This window comes from Carcharhinus amblyrhynchos, chromosome 7 (genome assembly GCF_965287045.1).
Source record: "Carcharhinus amblyrhynchos chromosome 7, sCarAmb.v2.hapA, whole genome shotgun sequence".
In the NCBI taxonomy this organism is placed as follows: Eukaryota; Metazoa; Chordata; class Chondrichthyes; order Carcharhiniformes; family Carcharhinidae; genus Carcharhinus; species Carcharhinus amblyrhynchos.
In genome coordinates, this window is record NC_137330.1 from 103,322,057 (window position 1) to 103,338,304 (window position 16,248).

The 16,248-nt window shown below is 44.8% G+C and overlaps 1 protein-coding gene across 2 annotated transcripts in view; it reads left to right on the forward strand.

Annotated features, from left to right (window-relative positions):
- Positions 1-2,898: 2,898 nt before the first annotated feature.
- LOC145345169 (forkhead box protein O3-like) overlaps positions 2,899-16,248 on the forward strand; it is a 172,264-nt gene continuing 158,914 nt past the window's right edge. For both annotated transcript variants that reach the window (XM_080192871.1, XM_080192870.1), the window contains exon 1: positions 2,899-3,645. In XM_080192871.1, coding sequence (XP_080048997.1) covers positions 3,034-3,645 — 612 coding nt within the window. In that variant the 5' untranslated portion in view covers positions 2,899-3,033. The remainder of the gene's footprint in view (positions 3,646-16,248) is intronic.

Consider the following 16,248-nt stretch of genomic DNA (forward strand, 5'->3'; position numbering starts at 1 on the left):
GACGACAGTTCATTCTGAGTTGACTCCACTCGCTCCAGATGCTGTCACACTTACTGAGCTTTTCCAGCGTTCCCTGTTTTTGTTTCAGATACCAACTCCTCAGTATTTTGCTTTTATCTGTTAGTATTGAATCTGGGCACTTCAAATTCTCTTCCCATCTTTCCTCTATCACCTAAAAACCCTGGGCGAGCATTTAATTGAGTAAATTAGATTTTAAAAAAAGTAACGAGGAACAGTGGTAATTTTAGGAAAAAGCAAGAAAATGGTTATTCATTTTATTATTCCTGTCCAGCTATTCCAACATTTTGGTATTTTCATTTATTCCCTCCTCCCCTCCGATGGAATTGGCTGCTTGATGTGTGGACCATACGTTGTCTTAGTCCTATAAGTGGGTATTAACTATTGTCAAGCACAATAGAAGCGGATTTTCCACCAGAAATTATTGTGGAAAATGGGACAAGTACTAAAGGGTGGGGGTGGGGGGAATCTGGCTTAATAAATCTCTGACCCACTTACTGCTCCTGCACACTCAATAAGTACAACAAAATTGAGTACAGCCCAGCAGAAAATCTAGGCGTACCAGTCTCTGGCAAAGTGCTTGATAGCATGACCTTGATTGGAAACAAACCAGGCATGAAATTTGAAGTGTAAGTCTACACCCCGCCACTCAATATGTTACTACATATTAGGACTCAAGTAAACTGCAACGCCAGTGAAAACTTTTTTTATTTTTTAAGTAAATTATTTTTAAAATCATGTTAAGATCCATTCGATAAATTTATCAGCGAGTTCCCCTATGATTATCTACTGTGTAAAATTCAGACCGATTGCAAACCAAATGTTGATGTAAAAAGCACAATTTATGCATGGTGGATTTTATTTCGTAGTTGAATTAGATGCAAGAAAAAAACGTTAGAAAATAGGTAGCCATTTTATCAATTCCCTTCCCAAGCATAATGCAATCCGAGATGATCCTGTCTGTGTTTAACGTGTCCTGTTAGTTTTAGAAAGAACGGCGTTTTGAAGTCTTTGTTATATCCATTGCAGTTTGGCATTAACATCGCCTTGATTCGAATTAACTTTGTTCCTTGTTTGCATAGGCAGGATTCTCGAGAGACATCGCAATGTAGGTCAAATTACATAGCAACGCATGTGCAGTGCACAATCCATTCAAATATTATCTTGCGTTTCTTTTTACGGTCAACCTAATGGATCGTAATGCATTGTAGCTTTAACTGCAAACAGTTTTTACAGTGGCTCGGCTTAGGTTAAATTCCCCTCCCCCTTCTTAAATGTTGATAACATGTTGGTGATTAAAATGTTCAAGCAGAAATACAAACGAAACACATGGCGCACATAATGTTCTTCTTTTGGATTAAAACAGATGGTTGGGTATGTGGGTTGCTGAGCTCACCAGGAGGGGACATGTAGCTCGAGTAATCTTGTGGGGAGAGGCTGGATCAAGCCTTCCTCCGCCGCACCACGATTTTAAATAAATAACATTCACCTTCCTTCACATTTCTGTCAATTTATAAATGGTGGCCAAAAGAAAAATCCCATTTTGCCCTCTATATTTGTCCCCAAACGGCGTGGTTTCAGCATTTCTGTTGCAAAGATGAGGGATTTTATTCAGGACATAACGTCAACCCTTTCTCAGGGAAAGAGAAAAGCAAGGCTGACAACACTGCACACGTGCTGCGATGACACACTGAAAATAATGCAGCATGGCTGCAGCATGCCTGGACTGACAACACCAGGAGAAACAGTCAGCAGAAAGGGCTCAGAATTGTCCTTTTGCATGTGGCTGAATGCCACATAAACATAGCACGAAAAAGAAATTACACTGGAGAACCACAAGTAAATGCAAACCATTAAACCCCCTCCCCCCACTTTTCCTTTCCACGTGCACAATCTGGCAGGGCTGGGATTTAATTATTAAATTCACTGTTTTTGTTATTATTGTGCGTCCCCGCCACACAATGTGCAAGTGTTGCCAAGAGTCCCGCCAATGAGCGCCAGGCTCTGATTTGACTGACAGTGGGCGGGAACCAATGGGGATTGCAGTGTGAGGGGGTGGAGGGGGCGGGAGCGCCGGCCTGCCACGCCCCTTTTGTCAAAAGAATGACGCAATGTGCTTCCTCTCCTCAACCGAACTTGCTGCTGGAGCCTCCGTGACGCAGGTGACCCATGTCCCGCCCCACCCCGTGGCCTGACCAATCGAGTGAGAGTCCGTTCCTCCCGCTCCTCCTCCTCAGTGGAGAATGCAGCAACGCGAGCGCGGATTGAGCCAATGGTGGAGGGCCGTCAGTAGAGTTAGGTTACGCTCCCTCCTCTTCTCTCTGGCGTCTCTAACTTTGTTTCTGTTCGCGAAAGAGGGAGGGAAGATTATGAGTGTGTGCGCGCGCGCGCCTCTCTCTCTCCTTGTCAAGAGTGGGGCGGCCGAGCCGAGACAAGCCAAGCCAAGCCGGGGAAAGGGAGCGTCGTCGAGTCGACAACCGATTCGGATGCTGGCCGCCGCCGAGTAACGGCCGGCCGTTCTAGAACGGCCCGTCTCCCGGAGTGAGGGCGCGCGGCCAACGGCCGGCGCTGGTGCGGGTGGAGGGTTGGGGGAAGGTTGTGTGAACCCCTGCAGCCAGGCAGGCAGGCAGGCGAGCATCATTTCACCCCCAACATAGTAATCAGGGGAGAGAGAGGGGGGATTGGTTTAAAAAAAGGGGGAGTGACCCCGCGATCCCTTCTTCCACCCCCCTCCCCCACCCAAGTCAAGAGGTTGGTAAGGGTGATGAAGCGGCAGCCCCCTGAGGGTGTTGAATAAAGAGCAGCGGACATTTTACCCCCCCCCCCCCCGTCCGGGTACAGTGAAGAGGCCGGAGTTTGTAAAGGTCAACCCCCCCCCACCCCCAACCTTCTCCCCTAATGGCTCCGAGGCACCAGCACCCGCTGCAGCTTTAGTTACCCCCACTCCTCCCGCCTGCAACCCGACCCCAGCGCCACCCCGAGTCCCGCTTCCCCAGACCCTCCCATTCCCCCGGTATGACCGAAGGGGCAGCCCCCGCCGCGGGGGCCGTGGCGACCGCCCCGCTGGACATTGACATCGACCCGGACTTCGAGCCGCAGAGCCGGCCCCGCTCCTGCACTTGGCCCTTGCCCCGGCCCGACTTCCCCCCCTCTTCATCCCCCGGCAAGAAGGAGACAACCCAGATGATCCCCGAGGAGGAGGAGGAGGGGGATGAGGAAGGGGACGACGAGGAGGCTTCGGCCGCCGCCAGCGGCGGCGGCGGGGGAGAGCCGGAGCCGCCAGCAGCCGGAGCAGGAGGAGAGGGCTTGAAGGAGCAGCAGCAGCCGCCGGCGCCGCCGCTCCCGACCGGGGTGAGCGGCGGCCCCCGCGGCTCTCGCTCGCCCTCCGCGGCCCACTCTCCCGGCGGCGGCGGCCTCGGCACAGGAGGAACCGCGGGGCCCCAGCAGCGGAAAGCCTCGTCCCGCAGGAATGCCTGGGGCAACATGTCGTACGCGGATCTGATCACGAAAGCCATCGAGAGCTCCCCGGACAAGAGGCTGACACTGTCCCAAATCTATGACTGGATGGTCCGCTCCGTGCCCTACTTCAAGGATAAGGGAGACAGCAACAGCTCGGCCGGCTGGAAGGTACAATCATTAATCATTTTTACAGCCATCCACTCCCCCACTTTGACCATTTTAATGCTTCATTTTATCTCTCTGTGTGGTATCACAATCTGGTTAACTCAGCAGTAAGTAAACCGAAACACACATCCACCCGTGTCTTCTAGAAGTGGTTTTCAACTCAGGATCCAAACTTGTTCCTCAAACACCCGCGATTTAAACTTGTTCCCGGGAGATCGATCTGTGTGCACTGCTTTTGTATTCACCCCACCAACTTGCTGTGCTCAGTATTTCTAAGTCTGCACTGGCTGCTGCACAGAACAACTGAAATAAATATCTTGCGTTTGACACAACTTCCTTCACCACCAGCGCTGTCACAGCAAGTAGAGAAGGACTTTTTAAACGTTAGGGGAAACAGGGGCAGCCAAATCGAGCGCAGCAAGGTCCCGCAGCCATATGATGACCGGGTGTTCAGTTGAGGGATAAATGCTGAGGAGCATTCCTCCGCTGTCAGAAATGGTGTTGTGGGATTGCAGTCTTTTATGTCCACCTGCGAGGTCAGATTATTTCTTAATGTTTCACCCTTAAAGGCAGCGCCCACAAGAGTGCAGCAGTTCCTGGGTACTATACTTGAATGACCCCGAAAGCTTAAGCTTGTGGGTTTACTATCAAATAAATTGGTTGGACTTTAACCTGGTGTTGTGAGACTTCTTACTGTACTATACTTGAATCACAGCCTGGATTGTGCTCAACTTCTTGGAGTGGGACTTGAACCCAGAACCTCTGACTTGGCGATGAAATTTACATCGCTCCCTTATCTGAAGATTGCTGCATTGTAAGCATCTATTCATTTGCAGCAGCATATGGACAGTAATGTCAAGGGCAGCATTACTTGTCCATCTCCATTTGTCCTTGTGAAGGTGGTGGTGAGCTGCTGCCTTGAATACAACTGTGTGGCCTGCCAGGTCATTTTCAAGGGCAATTAAGAGTCAGTCACATTGGTGTGGGTCTGGGTGACATATACCAGGTAGAAGAGCAGATTTCCTTTCCTAAAGGATATTAATGAACCAGCTGTGATTTTACTATTTATTAAATTCCAGACTAGGATTTGAACTCATGCCAGTGGATCATTTTAACCTGACCTTTAAATTACTAATCCAGTAACATAACCACTATACTTGCACAATATAGGATAATGTAAAAAGTGGCCTTGAAGAATCAGACAGTATCCCTTGGGTGTTCTAACATCCTGTTAACTGATCATAAGTGTACCCAAGATAGGAGGTGGATACTTATGTCTTGAATTGAGAATATACACAGAACGTCACTCCTGTCACGGCAAGTCGTATGTTTACTATGGAAATTGAACATTTGCTTGGAAGCAGGAAATACTTATTTATCTATAGCCCCTCTTTGTCAATCTGATATCTGTGTACCTTTGTCTATGCTGGTACATCATTGTGTATTGAAAACTGTATTTTACAAATGTTTCTGTAGTGGAACCATGATTCCTAAGGGTAATTATTAGGTTTTTAAACGAGGAATCAGTACAGTTGTATTCATAGCTTGAGTCTTCCTTGGGATACATGGATCAGAGATTATCAGAGAGAAAAGTTTGAGGCAAGAGAGGGGGAAACCAAGAGATGTTCTCCACACCAATAAATGGAGGTTGTGAGGAGTAAGTGTGGTTGCTGAATTAATTGGGTATCATGTGAGAACCGTAGGATTGTGAGTGAGACAAATAATTAAAGTCAGTTAGCTGATTCCCTGTTATATTTATGATTTGAAATGCAGCCATCAACATTTCTCGGATATGCTGTTGCGTGCTTTGTGAAGGTATTGAAATGTGTCTTCAAAAAAATTGTCTGTGAGGACCACAGTTGTCAACTGTTATTTCAATTGTCTAGCTCAAGCATTGTTTCCGAATATGGCAAACTTTTTTTAAAGTTACATATATTCTTTGACATTTGAAGCGGGGTTAGTGGAGTTTATATTCTGTTTAAAGATTGGGCAATGAGAAGTACCACGTGTAGCTGTGTTTATGCTGACGTCTTTAGATTGTTCTGATGCGTGGATGTGCTTGAGATTTTTAATGTTACTCTTTATTTTTCTTGGCACATGACGTTTTTATAAATAAGACTTCAAAATATTTTTCTGCTTTGCTAAACTTGATAAAAATTACCTGCTGAACAAAGACTAGTATTAACTAAGAAATTATTATTAAAGTGGTAGTGAATATTTCAAATTTCACTGTCTTTAATGAACAATCAGTGCCAACAGTGGGACTTAAGTAATTTGTATTCTGAGTTTCTCTAAATGAGCAACTTACTTTTGAATCTACAGCCCTATAAACCACCAGGTCTCCTGCAATTCTTTACAGTTAACCCTGCAGCTTGTCTTTTTCCTGAAAAAAAAAGGTTGTAATGACTGCCTTTCATCTTTGACATGTCTGCAACATTTGACATGGCCGCCCACATCATCCTCCTTGCAATACTTCAACTGCTGTCCATGTTGTCCAGTTGGATAGAACTATTTCCACTTTTATCTATCTCATTGGAGCCAGGGAACCAATGGTCTTTCTTCCAACTGCACCATTACCCAAGGATTTATCCTTGGCCTCCTCCTTTTTCTCATCCACATTCTGCCCTTCAGTTATATTATCTGAAGGCACAGCATGAGTGTTCACCAGTATGCTGATGACACCCAGTTCTATCTCTCCATCACCTTTTTTGACTTCACTGCTGATATATAACCAATCTACTTACCTCATATTGAGTACTGGGTGGGAAAAATTTTCTCAATTCAATATTGGAATACTGAAGCAATTGTTTAACTTTCCTAGCTGCTGATTTTATTTGTCTCCCTGGCAGCAATATGAGATTAAACCAGATTGTTTATAATCTTAGTGTTACATTTGACCCCAAAAAGAGCTTCTGACCCCATATTTGTGCTGTCAGTAGGCCTGTCTCTATCCATTGCATCTATCTCAACTCTTCTAGGGCGGTCGATAGAGGAGAGCCGGTGGATGTGGTCTTTCTGGATTTTCAGAAGGCGTTTGACAAGGTACCTCATAAGAGGTTATTGCAGAAGGTCAGGGGACTTGGAGTTGGGGGTAGGGTGTTAGCGTGGATAGAGGATTGGTTGTCAAATAGGAGGCAGAGAGTGGGGGTCAACGGGTGCTATTCGGATTGGCAGATGGTGACTAGTGGAGTGCCCCAGGGGTCGGTGCTGGGGCCTCAGCTTTTTACCATTTATATAGATGATCTGGAGGAGGGAACCGAGTGTAGGGTGTCGAAATTTGCGGATGACACCAAGATTGGGGGAACGGCAAATTGTGCGGAGGGTGTGGAGAGTCTGCAGAAGGATCTAGATAGGCTGGGCGAATGGGCCAGGAAATGGCAAATGGAATTTAATGTTGGCAAGTGTGAGGTGGTCCACTTTGGTAGGAATAATGGTAGGAAGGACTATTACTTACAGGGCGAAAAACTGCAGCAGGCGACGGTGCAGAGGGACCTTGGGGTCCTTGTGCATGAGTCGCAAAAACCCAGTTTGCAGGTGCAGCAGGTGGTCAGGAAGGCGAATGGGATGCTGGCCTTCATAGCGAAGGGGATTGAATATAAAAGTAGGGAGGTCTTGCTGCAGCTGTATAGGGCATTGGTGAGGCCGCAGCTGGAGTACTGTGTGCAGTTTTGGGCGCCGCACCTGCGCAAAGATATTTTGGCCTTGGAGGGAGTGCAGAGGAGGTTTACTAGGCTGATACCGGAGTTGAGGGGGTTGAACTATGAGGAGAGGCTGAATAAACTAGGCTTGTACTCATTGGAGTTTAGAAGAATGAGGGGAGATCTCATTGAGACGTATAAGATGATGAATGGAATGGATAGGATAGAGGTGGAGAGACTCTTCCCACTGAAAAAAGACAGTAGGACTAGGGGGCACAGCCTCAAGATAAAGGGGGGGCGTTTTAAAACGGAGTTGAGGAGGAACTTCTTCACTCAAAGGGTGGTGAATCTCTGGAATTCTCTACCCATTGAAGTGGTGGAGGCTGCCTCGCTAAATATTTTCAAGAAGCGGGTTGATGGGTTTTTGATAAGAGAGGGGATTAAGGGTTATGGGGAGAGGGCCGGAAAGTGGAACTGAGCCACGACAGATCAGCCATGATCTTATTGAATGGCGGGGCAGGCTCGAAGGGCCAGATGGCCTACTCCTGCTCCTATTTCTTATGTTCTTATGTTCTGCTCAGACCCTTATTCACGCCTGTTATCTCTGGACGTGGTTGGTCCACTGCACATCAAACCGGACTCCCATATTTTACCCTCAAGAAACTTGACATCATCTAGAACTCTGCTGCTTGTGTCTTAACTCTCACCTATCACTTCTGTGCTCAGTGACCTGTGTTGGCTTCCACAACCAGAAAGAATGCTATGATGCACCTGTAAAATTTGGAGAGATTGTATTGGACATGCCAAATTTTGTTAGCCTTCTGAGAAAGTAGAGAGTTGTTGGTGATCTGGACACCGAGAATCCTGAAGCTCAGTCCATCATGCAAACCAGACTCTTCCACCTCCTTCCATGGGGAAAAAAGATATGTACCAACTGATAACTTTTTCCCTGCTGCCATCAGGTTTCCACTTCATCTTCATTGATGTAGACAGGGGCATATCCTCCACCATGCCTCCTGGCTGAGGATACGTACAACAGACTCAGGAACAACTTTTTCCCTGCTGCCATCAGGTTTCCACTTCATCCCCATTGATGTAGACAGGGGCGTATCCTCCACCACACTTCCTGAAGTCAATGACTATCTCTTTCGTTTTGCTAACATTGAGGGAGAGATAATTGTTGCACCAATTCACCAGATTCTCTGTCTCTTTCCTGTACTCTGTGGGTCAGATCTCAAACAATGATGAGACAATGTGGTGTCATCAGCAAACTTGAAAATCGAGTTGGCGGGGAATTTGGCCACAGTCATAGGTGTATAAGGAGTACAGTAAGTGGCTGATGACACAGCCTTGTGGGGCACCTGTATTGGGGATGATCATGGAGGTAGTCCTTTTGCTTATCCTTACGATTGCACTGTCACACACTGAATTGCCTTGGGATATTTTATTACGTTTAAACATAAAAATACAAGTTCAACTTTTTGTATTGTTTTGTCAGCTGCAATAATTTTGATTTGCATGATTGGAATACTGCTTTCTGCACGTTTTAATATTCATAGAATCATAGAATCTCTACAGTGCAAAAGGAGGCCATTGAGCCCATCAAGTCTGCACTGACTCTCCAATGGAACAATCTATTTGTCCATCCCCACCCTATTTCCATAACCCCATGCATTTACCCTGCTCATCCCCTTAACTGATGTTCTTGAATTAGAATAGCCAAGCCACCTAACCTGCATGCCTTTGGACTAAGAGAGGAAACCCACAAGACACGGGGAGAAAGTGCAAGCTCCACAGGATGAGTCACCAAAGGTTGGAATCGAACCTGGTGTCTGGTGCTGTCGGGCAGCATGGAGGCAAGCTGCCCACCACTTTGCTGAGGATGAACTGAGAAAGCAGACTAACTTTGGTTCTACCAAAGCTGATGAGCAATGAGATTTATCAAGCTGTTTAGGAAGATTAGGTGTGTTATCTTTAATCACAACCACTCGTATTGATGATGAATGGGATGGATAGGATAGAGGTGGAGAGACTCTTCCCGCTCAAAAAAGACAGTAGGACTAGGGGGCACAGCCTCAGGATAAAGGGGGGGGTGGTTTAGAACGGAGTTGAGGAGGAACTTCTTCACTCAAAGGGTGGTGAATCTCTGGAATTCTCTGCCCGTTGAAGTGGTGGAGGCTACCTTGCTAAATATTTTTAAGTCGCGGGTTGATGGGTTTTTGGTAAGAGAGGGGATTAAGGGTTATGGGGAGAGGGCGGGAAAGTGGAACTGAGCCACGACAGATCAGCCATGATCTTATTGAATGGCGGGGCAGGCTCGAAGGGCTAGATGGCCTACTCCTGCTCCTATTTCTTATGTTCTTATGTATTGAATAAAGGACAAAGAAAAGTACAGCACAGGAAGGAGCCTTTCCAAGTCTGTGCCAATCATGATGCCTTAACTGAGATTAAAAAAACCCTTCAATATGGTATGGTTATCATGGGGGGAAAAAAAATCAGAGGCATAAGGAAATCAATATTGTGCTTGAGGGGTGATCAAACGCTTGTTCAGAAACACGTCCTATGGGAGATATTAAAGTGGGTACAGAAGGCTTAATTTTGAAATTAAGCAGCTGAAAGGCAACAAGGATGGCTGGAAATGGATCCAAGGCCAATCAAAGGAATTGTCTAATAGGGCAATGCAGAGGCTTTAGAGGTGGGGAAGGGATGTAAGATCAAATATGCTATTAAAAGAATATTTGTGTGATTGGAAGAGGTGGGCAAGTAAGTCTCAATGCACATCAGACTTCGGCAGAATAATGGGGATGACGTAAACCATATAGGAAGTAGAGGATTGAAAAAAAAGTCTTCCACTTGTAATGCAATACAAAATGTAAATGACCTCAAAAGACAGATTTTCATGGTGGAAGTGACTAGGGTCAGACGATGTGAGAAAAAACTTGGTGATTGAGGAGTGAGTGGGTGAGATGCAGACTGGGAAATTGAGATGAAGTGAGAAATATAGGAAGATGGCAGTTAGGCAAGAACAAAAGAGTCTAAGGAGAAGAAACCCTTCATAATGGGTGTCGTGCCTGGCCCCTTTAAGGGGCAATCGGCCAATAGGGTCACATGGTGGAAGGTGTAATCCAAAGCATAATCCTTTGCCTCAGATCAATCCTGGACATTAGCAGATACTAAGCTGCAAGACTATATAAGATGGTATGTTGTAAATAAATGTTAGTTTCATACCCAGCTGGTGAGCCAAAGTTATTACATTGGTGACCAGGATAAAATGGAAGACGTGTGGTCCCAAGACTGAGTACCATTTGAGATTGAAGTCAGGTTACAAAACAGAACTATGCTGCAGCAAAAAATGCCTCCAGTCGGTCTATTAAATCCCTTTCGTGCCTCTGTTGAGGATTAGACGCAGTATGTAAAATGTCTAGGTTATTTTGTGACCAGTGGAATAGAGGAGGAAGGGAGGAAGGGGCAGCGCTGTTGAGCGCATGTGGACCCAGGCCTACAGTCGAATTTAAAGCCCTATGTACCCGAATGCATCTGATTCATGTTCATTGACAATGATGGTGGATTTGGTGAAGGCATACTATTGACAGTGAATCAGGCTGCCATGCTAGACATGTACTCCATTCCAAAGGTAGAAAATTTATATGCCAAAGCTGACTGGAGATCAATCTTATACAAAGTTAGACATGAGCCATGCTTTTCAGCAGCTTGAGCTTGACATTGCTTCCTAAAGTTGTTACAATAAAAACACAAGGATTTATTTCAGTATATGCATCTGTCTCTCGGCATGTCACCAACTTGTGCCATTTTTCAGATATTGATGGAAAGTTTGTCGCAAGTATTGCCATGTGTAACAGTATACCTGGAAAACGAGTCCCTAGTTAACTTGGAAGTGGTGCTATGAGGATTTTGAGACTGGTGTTCAGCTCAAGGAGGATAAATGTACTTTGTAGGCCAATGAAGTGGCTTACCTGAATTGCTGCTTCATGTGTTGCATCCGATAGAGGACAAAGTTAGAGCAATAAAGGAAGCACCAGCCCCCCAAAAACTCATCTGAGCTTAAATCCTTCTTGGATATGGTGAATTATTATGAACGTTTTCTGCTGAATTTGTAGACATTGTTGGTCCTGGTATATGTGACTAAAGAAGCGTTGGTTTTAGAGGGTGCCTTAGAGTGAAGCTTTTAACAAAATAAAACAGTTACTACATTCGTTGTGGTTATTTGTGCACTCAACCCAACCAGGAAATTGATGTTAACTTGTGATGCTACTCCTTATGCAATTGGTACAGTTTTGTTGGATGTTTTAATGGATGTTGGGTCTGAAAGACATAGGGTTACCTCTCCAGAACCCCCTGAGAGGCTGGGAAAGGCAGTTCTCAGATTGAAAGAGAAAGGTTTTCTGTCATGTATGGTGTAAATAAGTTCCACATTTTCCCATTGTAACGGACCACAATCCACTTTAGGGTCTTTGTAAGGAAGACAAAGCTATTCCACCAATTGCATCAGCAAGGATTCAGCATTGATCATTATTCTCATCAGCACATGAGTATACATTCCAACAATAACCTGGAACACATTTATCAAATGCAGATGCATTGACTAGTCTACCGTTGTGTGAAAATGTAGCCCCGTCCCCCAAAGTACTGCAAGAAATTGTGATGGTGCTACATTTCTTGGATATCTTGCCAGTTTTAGTGCAGCAAAATACATATTGGACTAAGAGTGACCTGCTATTGTCCAGAGTAAAGCACAGAGTATTAACAGGACGGTCCAACGAACCAGTATCTGAAAAGTTGAAACCCATTGTCTTCAGAAAGGCAAATTGAGTTGTGAGGACAGCATCATATTTTGGGGAGTAAGGGTACTCGTTCCTGTACCAGGAAGGGAATTGCTCTTGGCTGAATCACATAGCAGCCATCTGGCTGTGTCAGAAATGAAGATGCTTATCAGAAGTACGTTTGGTAGCCTGGCATAGATGCTGACATTGATAAGCTAGTGAAACATTACGATCACTGTCAATTGCAGCAGAAGTTGCCTGCAACAGCCCCTTTGCACCCTTGGCAGTGGCCTGTTTGTGTGTCCACATTGACTATGTGGGACCATTTTTGGGGACAACATTTTTGCTCCTTATAGATACCCTTTCAATATGGATAGAACTGTTTGACATGACATCAATGACAACATGTGGCACAGTTGAGAAATTGGGTCTGTGTTTTGCATCCCTTTGCTGCCATCAGACTTTTGAATGGGCCTACTCAATGCAAGAGGCCTTTGGACAAGGCAGATGGACTCAGGGCATGGATGGGTATATAGAACTAGGATATTACAGCTATTACTGAAATATGGTTAAGGGAGGGGCAGGATTGGCAACTCAATGTTCCAGGGTACAGATGCTATAGGAAAGATACAGCAAGAGGTAAGAGAGGAGGGGAAGATGTGTTTTTGATTAGGGAGAACATCATGGCAGTATTGAGAGGGGATATATCCGAGGGTTTACCCACTAGTCTATATAGGTAGAACTAGAAATAGGAAGTGAGAGATCAATTTAGTAGGATTGCAGCATAGGCCACCAAATAGTCAATAGAAAATTGAGGAACAAATTTGGAAGGAGATTACAGATAGCTGCAAAAAAAAATAGGGTGGTAATGATAGAGGACTTTAACTTTCCCACGTTGGACTGGGATAGCCATAGCATTAGGGGCTAGGATGGAGAGAAATTTGTTGAGTGTACTCAGGAGAAATTTCTTGTTCAATATTCGGAAGGCCTGAGAGGGGCAAAATTTGGCCACCTCTTGGGAAATAAAGAAGGGCAGATGACAGAAGTGTTAGTGAGAAATTACTTTGGGACCAGTGATCATAATTCCATTGGTTTTAAGAAAGCTATGGAGAATGATGGGTATGGTCCAAAGGTTAAAATTTTAAATTGGGGCAAGGTCAGTTTTGATGGTATTAGACAGAAGCTTTCAAAAGCTGATTGGGGGATTCTGTTGGCAGGCAAAGGGACGGATGATATGTGGGAGGCTTTCAAAAGCATGTTAACTAGGGTAAGCACATTCTTTTAGAATGAAGGACAAGGCTGGTAGAAGTAGGAAACCCTGGATGACTCAGGCTATTGAGGCCCTGGTCAAGAAGAAGAAGGAGGAATATGACATGCATAGACACCGGGTATCAAGTTCATCCCTTGAAGAGTGTAGAGGTTGTTGGAGTAAAGTTAAGAGAGAAATCAGGACGGCAAAAAGGGGGCAAGCGATTTCTTTGACAGATAAGGTAAAGGAGAATCCAAAGAGTTTCTGCAAATATATAAAAGGCAAAAGAGTAACGTGGGGAGAGGGTAGGGCCTCAAGGATCAACAAGGTCATCTATATGCAGATCAACAAGAGATGGATGGGATTCTAAATGAATATTTCTCATCGGTATTTACTGTTGAGAAAGGCATGAATGTTAGGGAACTAGGGGAAGTAAAAAGTGGTGTCTTGAGGATTGTCTGTATTACAGACAAGGTGGTGCTGGAGGTCTTAAAGTGCATCATAAAATCCTACAGTGCAGAAGGAGGCTCTTCGGCCCATCGAGTCTGCACCGATCACAATCCCACCCAGCTCTATCTCCATAACTCCATGCATTTACCCTAGCTGGTCCCTTGACACTAAGGTAAATAAATCCCCAAGGTAGCTAACTCCCTGGGGCCTGATGAAATGTATCCCAGGATGTTGTGGGAAGCTAGGGAGGAAATTGCAGGTTCCTGAGCAGACATATTTGAATCATCAACAACCACAGGTGAGGTGCCTGAAGATTGGAGGGTGGCAAATGTGCCTTTGTTAAGAAGGTCTGCAGGGAATAACATGGGAACTGCAGACCGGTGAGCGTAACATCTGTAGTGGGAAAATTGTGAGAAGATATTCTGAGAGACAGGATCTGTGGGCATTTAGAGAGGCAAGGACTGATTAGGGACAGTCAGCAAGGCTTTGTGAGTGAAAAATCAGGTCTCATGAATTTGAGTGTTTTGAAGGGGTAACCAAGAAATAAATGAGGGCGGTGCAGTTGATGTTGTCTACAAGGCAAGGCCTTTGACAAGGTGCCATATGATAGGTTGTTGCATAAGGTTAAATCTCATGAAATCCAGTGTGAGGTAGCCAAATGGATGCAAAATTGGCTTGATGACAGAAGATAGAGGGTGATTATAGGGGGTTGTTTCTCAAACTGGAGGCCTGTGACCAATGGTGTCCCTCAGGGATCAGTGCTGGGTCCATTGTTATTTGTCACTTATATTAATAATTTGAATGAGAATTTAGTAGGCGTGGTTAGTAAGTTTGCAGGTGACACCAAGCTTGATGGCACAGTGGACAGTGAAAAAGGTTATCTAGGATTGCAACAGGATCTTGATCAATTGGGCCAGTGGGCTGATGAATGGCAGATGGACTTTAATTTAGATAAATGTGAAGTGATGCTTTTTGGTAGATCGGATCAGGGCAGAACTTACTCAGTTAATGGTAGGGTGTTGGGGAGAGTTATAGAACAAATAGATCTAGAAGTACAGGTTCATAGCTCCTTGAAAATGGAGTCACAGGTGGACAGAGTGGTGAAGAAGGCATTTGGCATGCTTGGTTTCATTGGTCAGAACATTGAATACAGAGGTTGGAACGTCTTGTTGAAGTTGTACGAGACATTGGTAAGGCCACACTTAGAATACTGTGTACAGTTCTGGTCATCCTATTATAGAAAAGATATTCTTAAACTAGAAAGAGTGCAGAAAAGACTTCCTAGGATGCTACTGGGACTCGATGGTTTGAGTTATAAGGAGAGGCTGGATAGAATGGGATTTTTTTTCTGTTGAGCGTATGAGGCTTAGGGGTGATCTTATAGAAGTCTATAAAATAAGGAGGGGCATAGATAAGTTAGATAGTCAACATCTTTTCCCAAGTATGGGAGTCTAAAACTAGAGGGCATAGGTTTAAGGTGAGAGGGGAGAGGTACAAAAGGATCCAGAGGGGCAATTTTTTCTCAGAGGGTCATGAGCGTCTGGAACAAGCTGCCAGAAGTAGTAGTAGAGGTGAGTACAATTATCTTTTAAAAAGCATTTAAACAGTTACATGAGTAAGATGAGTATAGAGGGATATGGGCCAAGCCCAGGCAATTGGGACTAGCTTAGTGGTTAAAAACTGGGCACTGTGGACAAGTTGGGCTGACGGGCCTGTTTCCATGCTGTAACCTCTGATCCTCTGACTATATATAAAGTTGATCTTTCACTACTCCCCAGCTATGATTGTAACACTACATTCTGCACTCTCCTTTCTTTCTGTGCTTTTGTTTGCTTGGCATCCAAGAAACAGTACTTTTCACTGTATGTTAATACATGTGATAATAAATCAAACCCCTGAGGTACCTGAAGTATCGTGCCTTCAAGAGTGCTGAAACTTAGAATTTCATTTCCATGAATGGCACAAAGCATTATCAGGACTGTGCCATAACTACCTATTATTGAATGGACTGGCTGAATAAACAGTCTAAATCTTTGAGATCTTAAATGTCTCAATTTCCTCTAGGATAATAGTCACTGCTACATTCTACAACAGAAGTGCTGTCATTGATAGGCTGGCATTGTAGGTGTTTCTGAATTTGCTGGGGATGGTAGAGGCCAGTCAGAAGAAAAACCACGACTCAGGCGAAGCAGCAATGTTGTTTACAATAGATGAACTGTTGTATATTAGAAACTTCAGAAGTAGACCAAGCTGGGTCCCAGGAGTTCTTGAGCGTATGAGGCTTAGGGGTGATCTTATAGAAGTCTATAAAATAAGGAGGGGCATAGATAAGTTAGATAGTCAACATCTTTTCCCAAGTATGGGAGTCTAAAACTAGAGGGCATAGGTTTAAGGTGAGAGGGGAGAGGTACAAAAGGATCCAGAGGGGCAATTTTTTCTCAGAGGGTCATGAGCGTCTGGAACAAGCTGCCAGAAGTAGTAGTAGAGG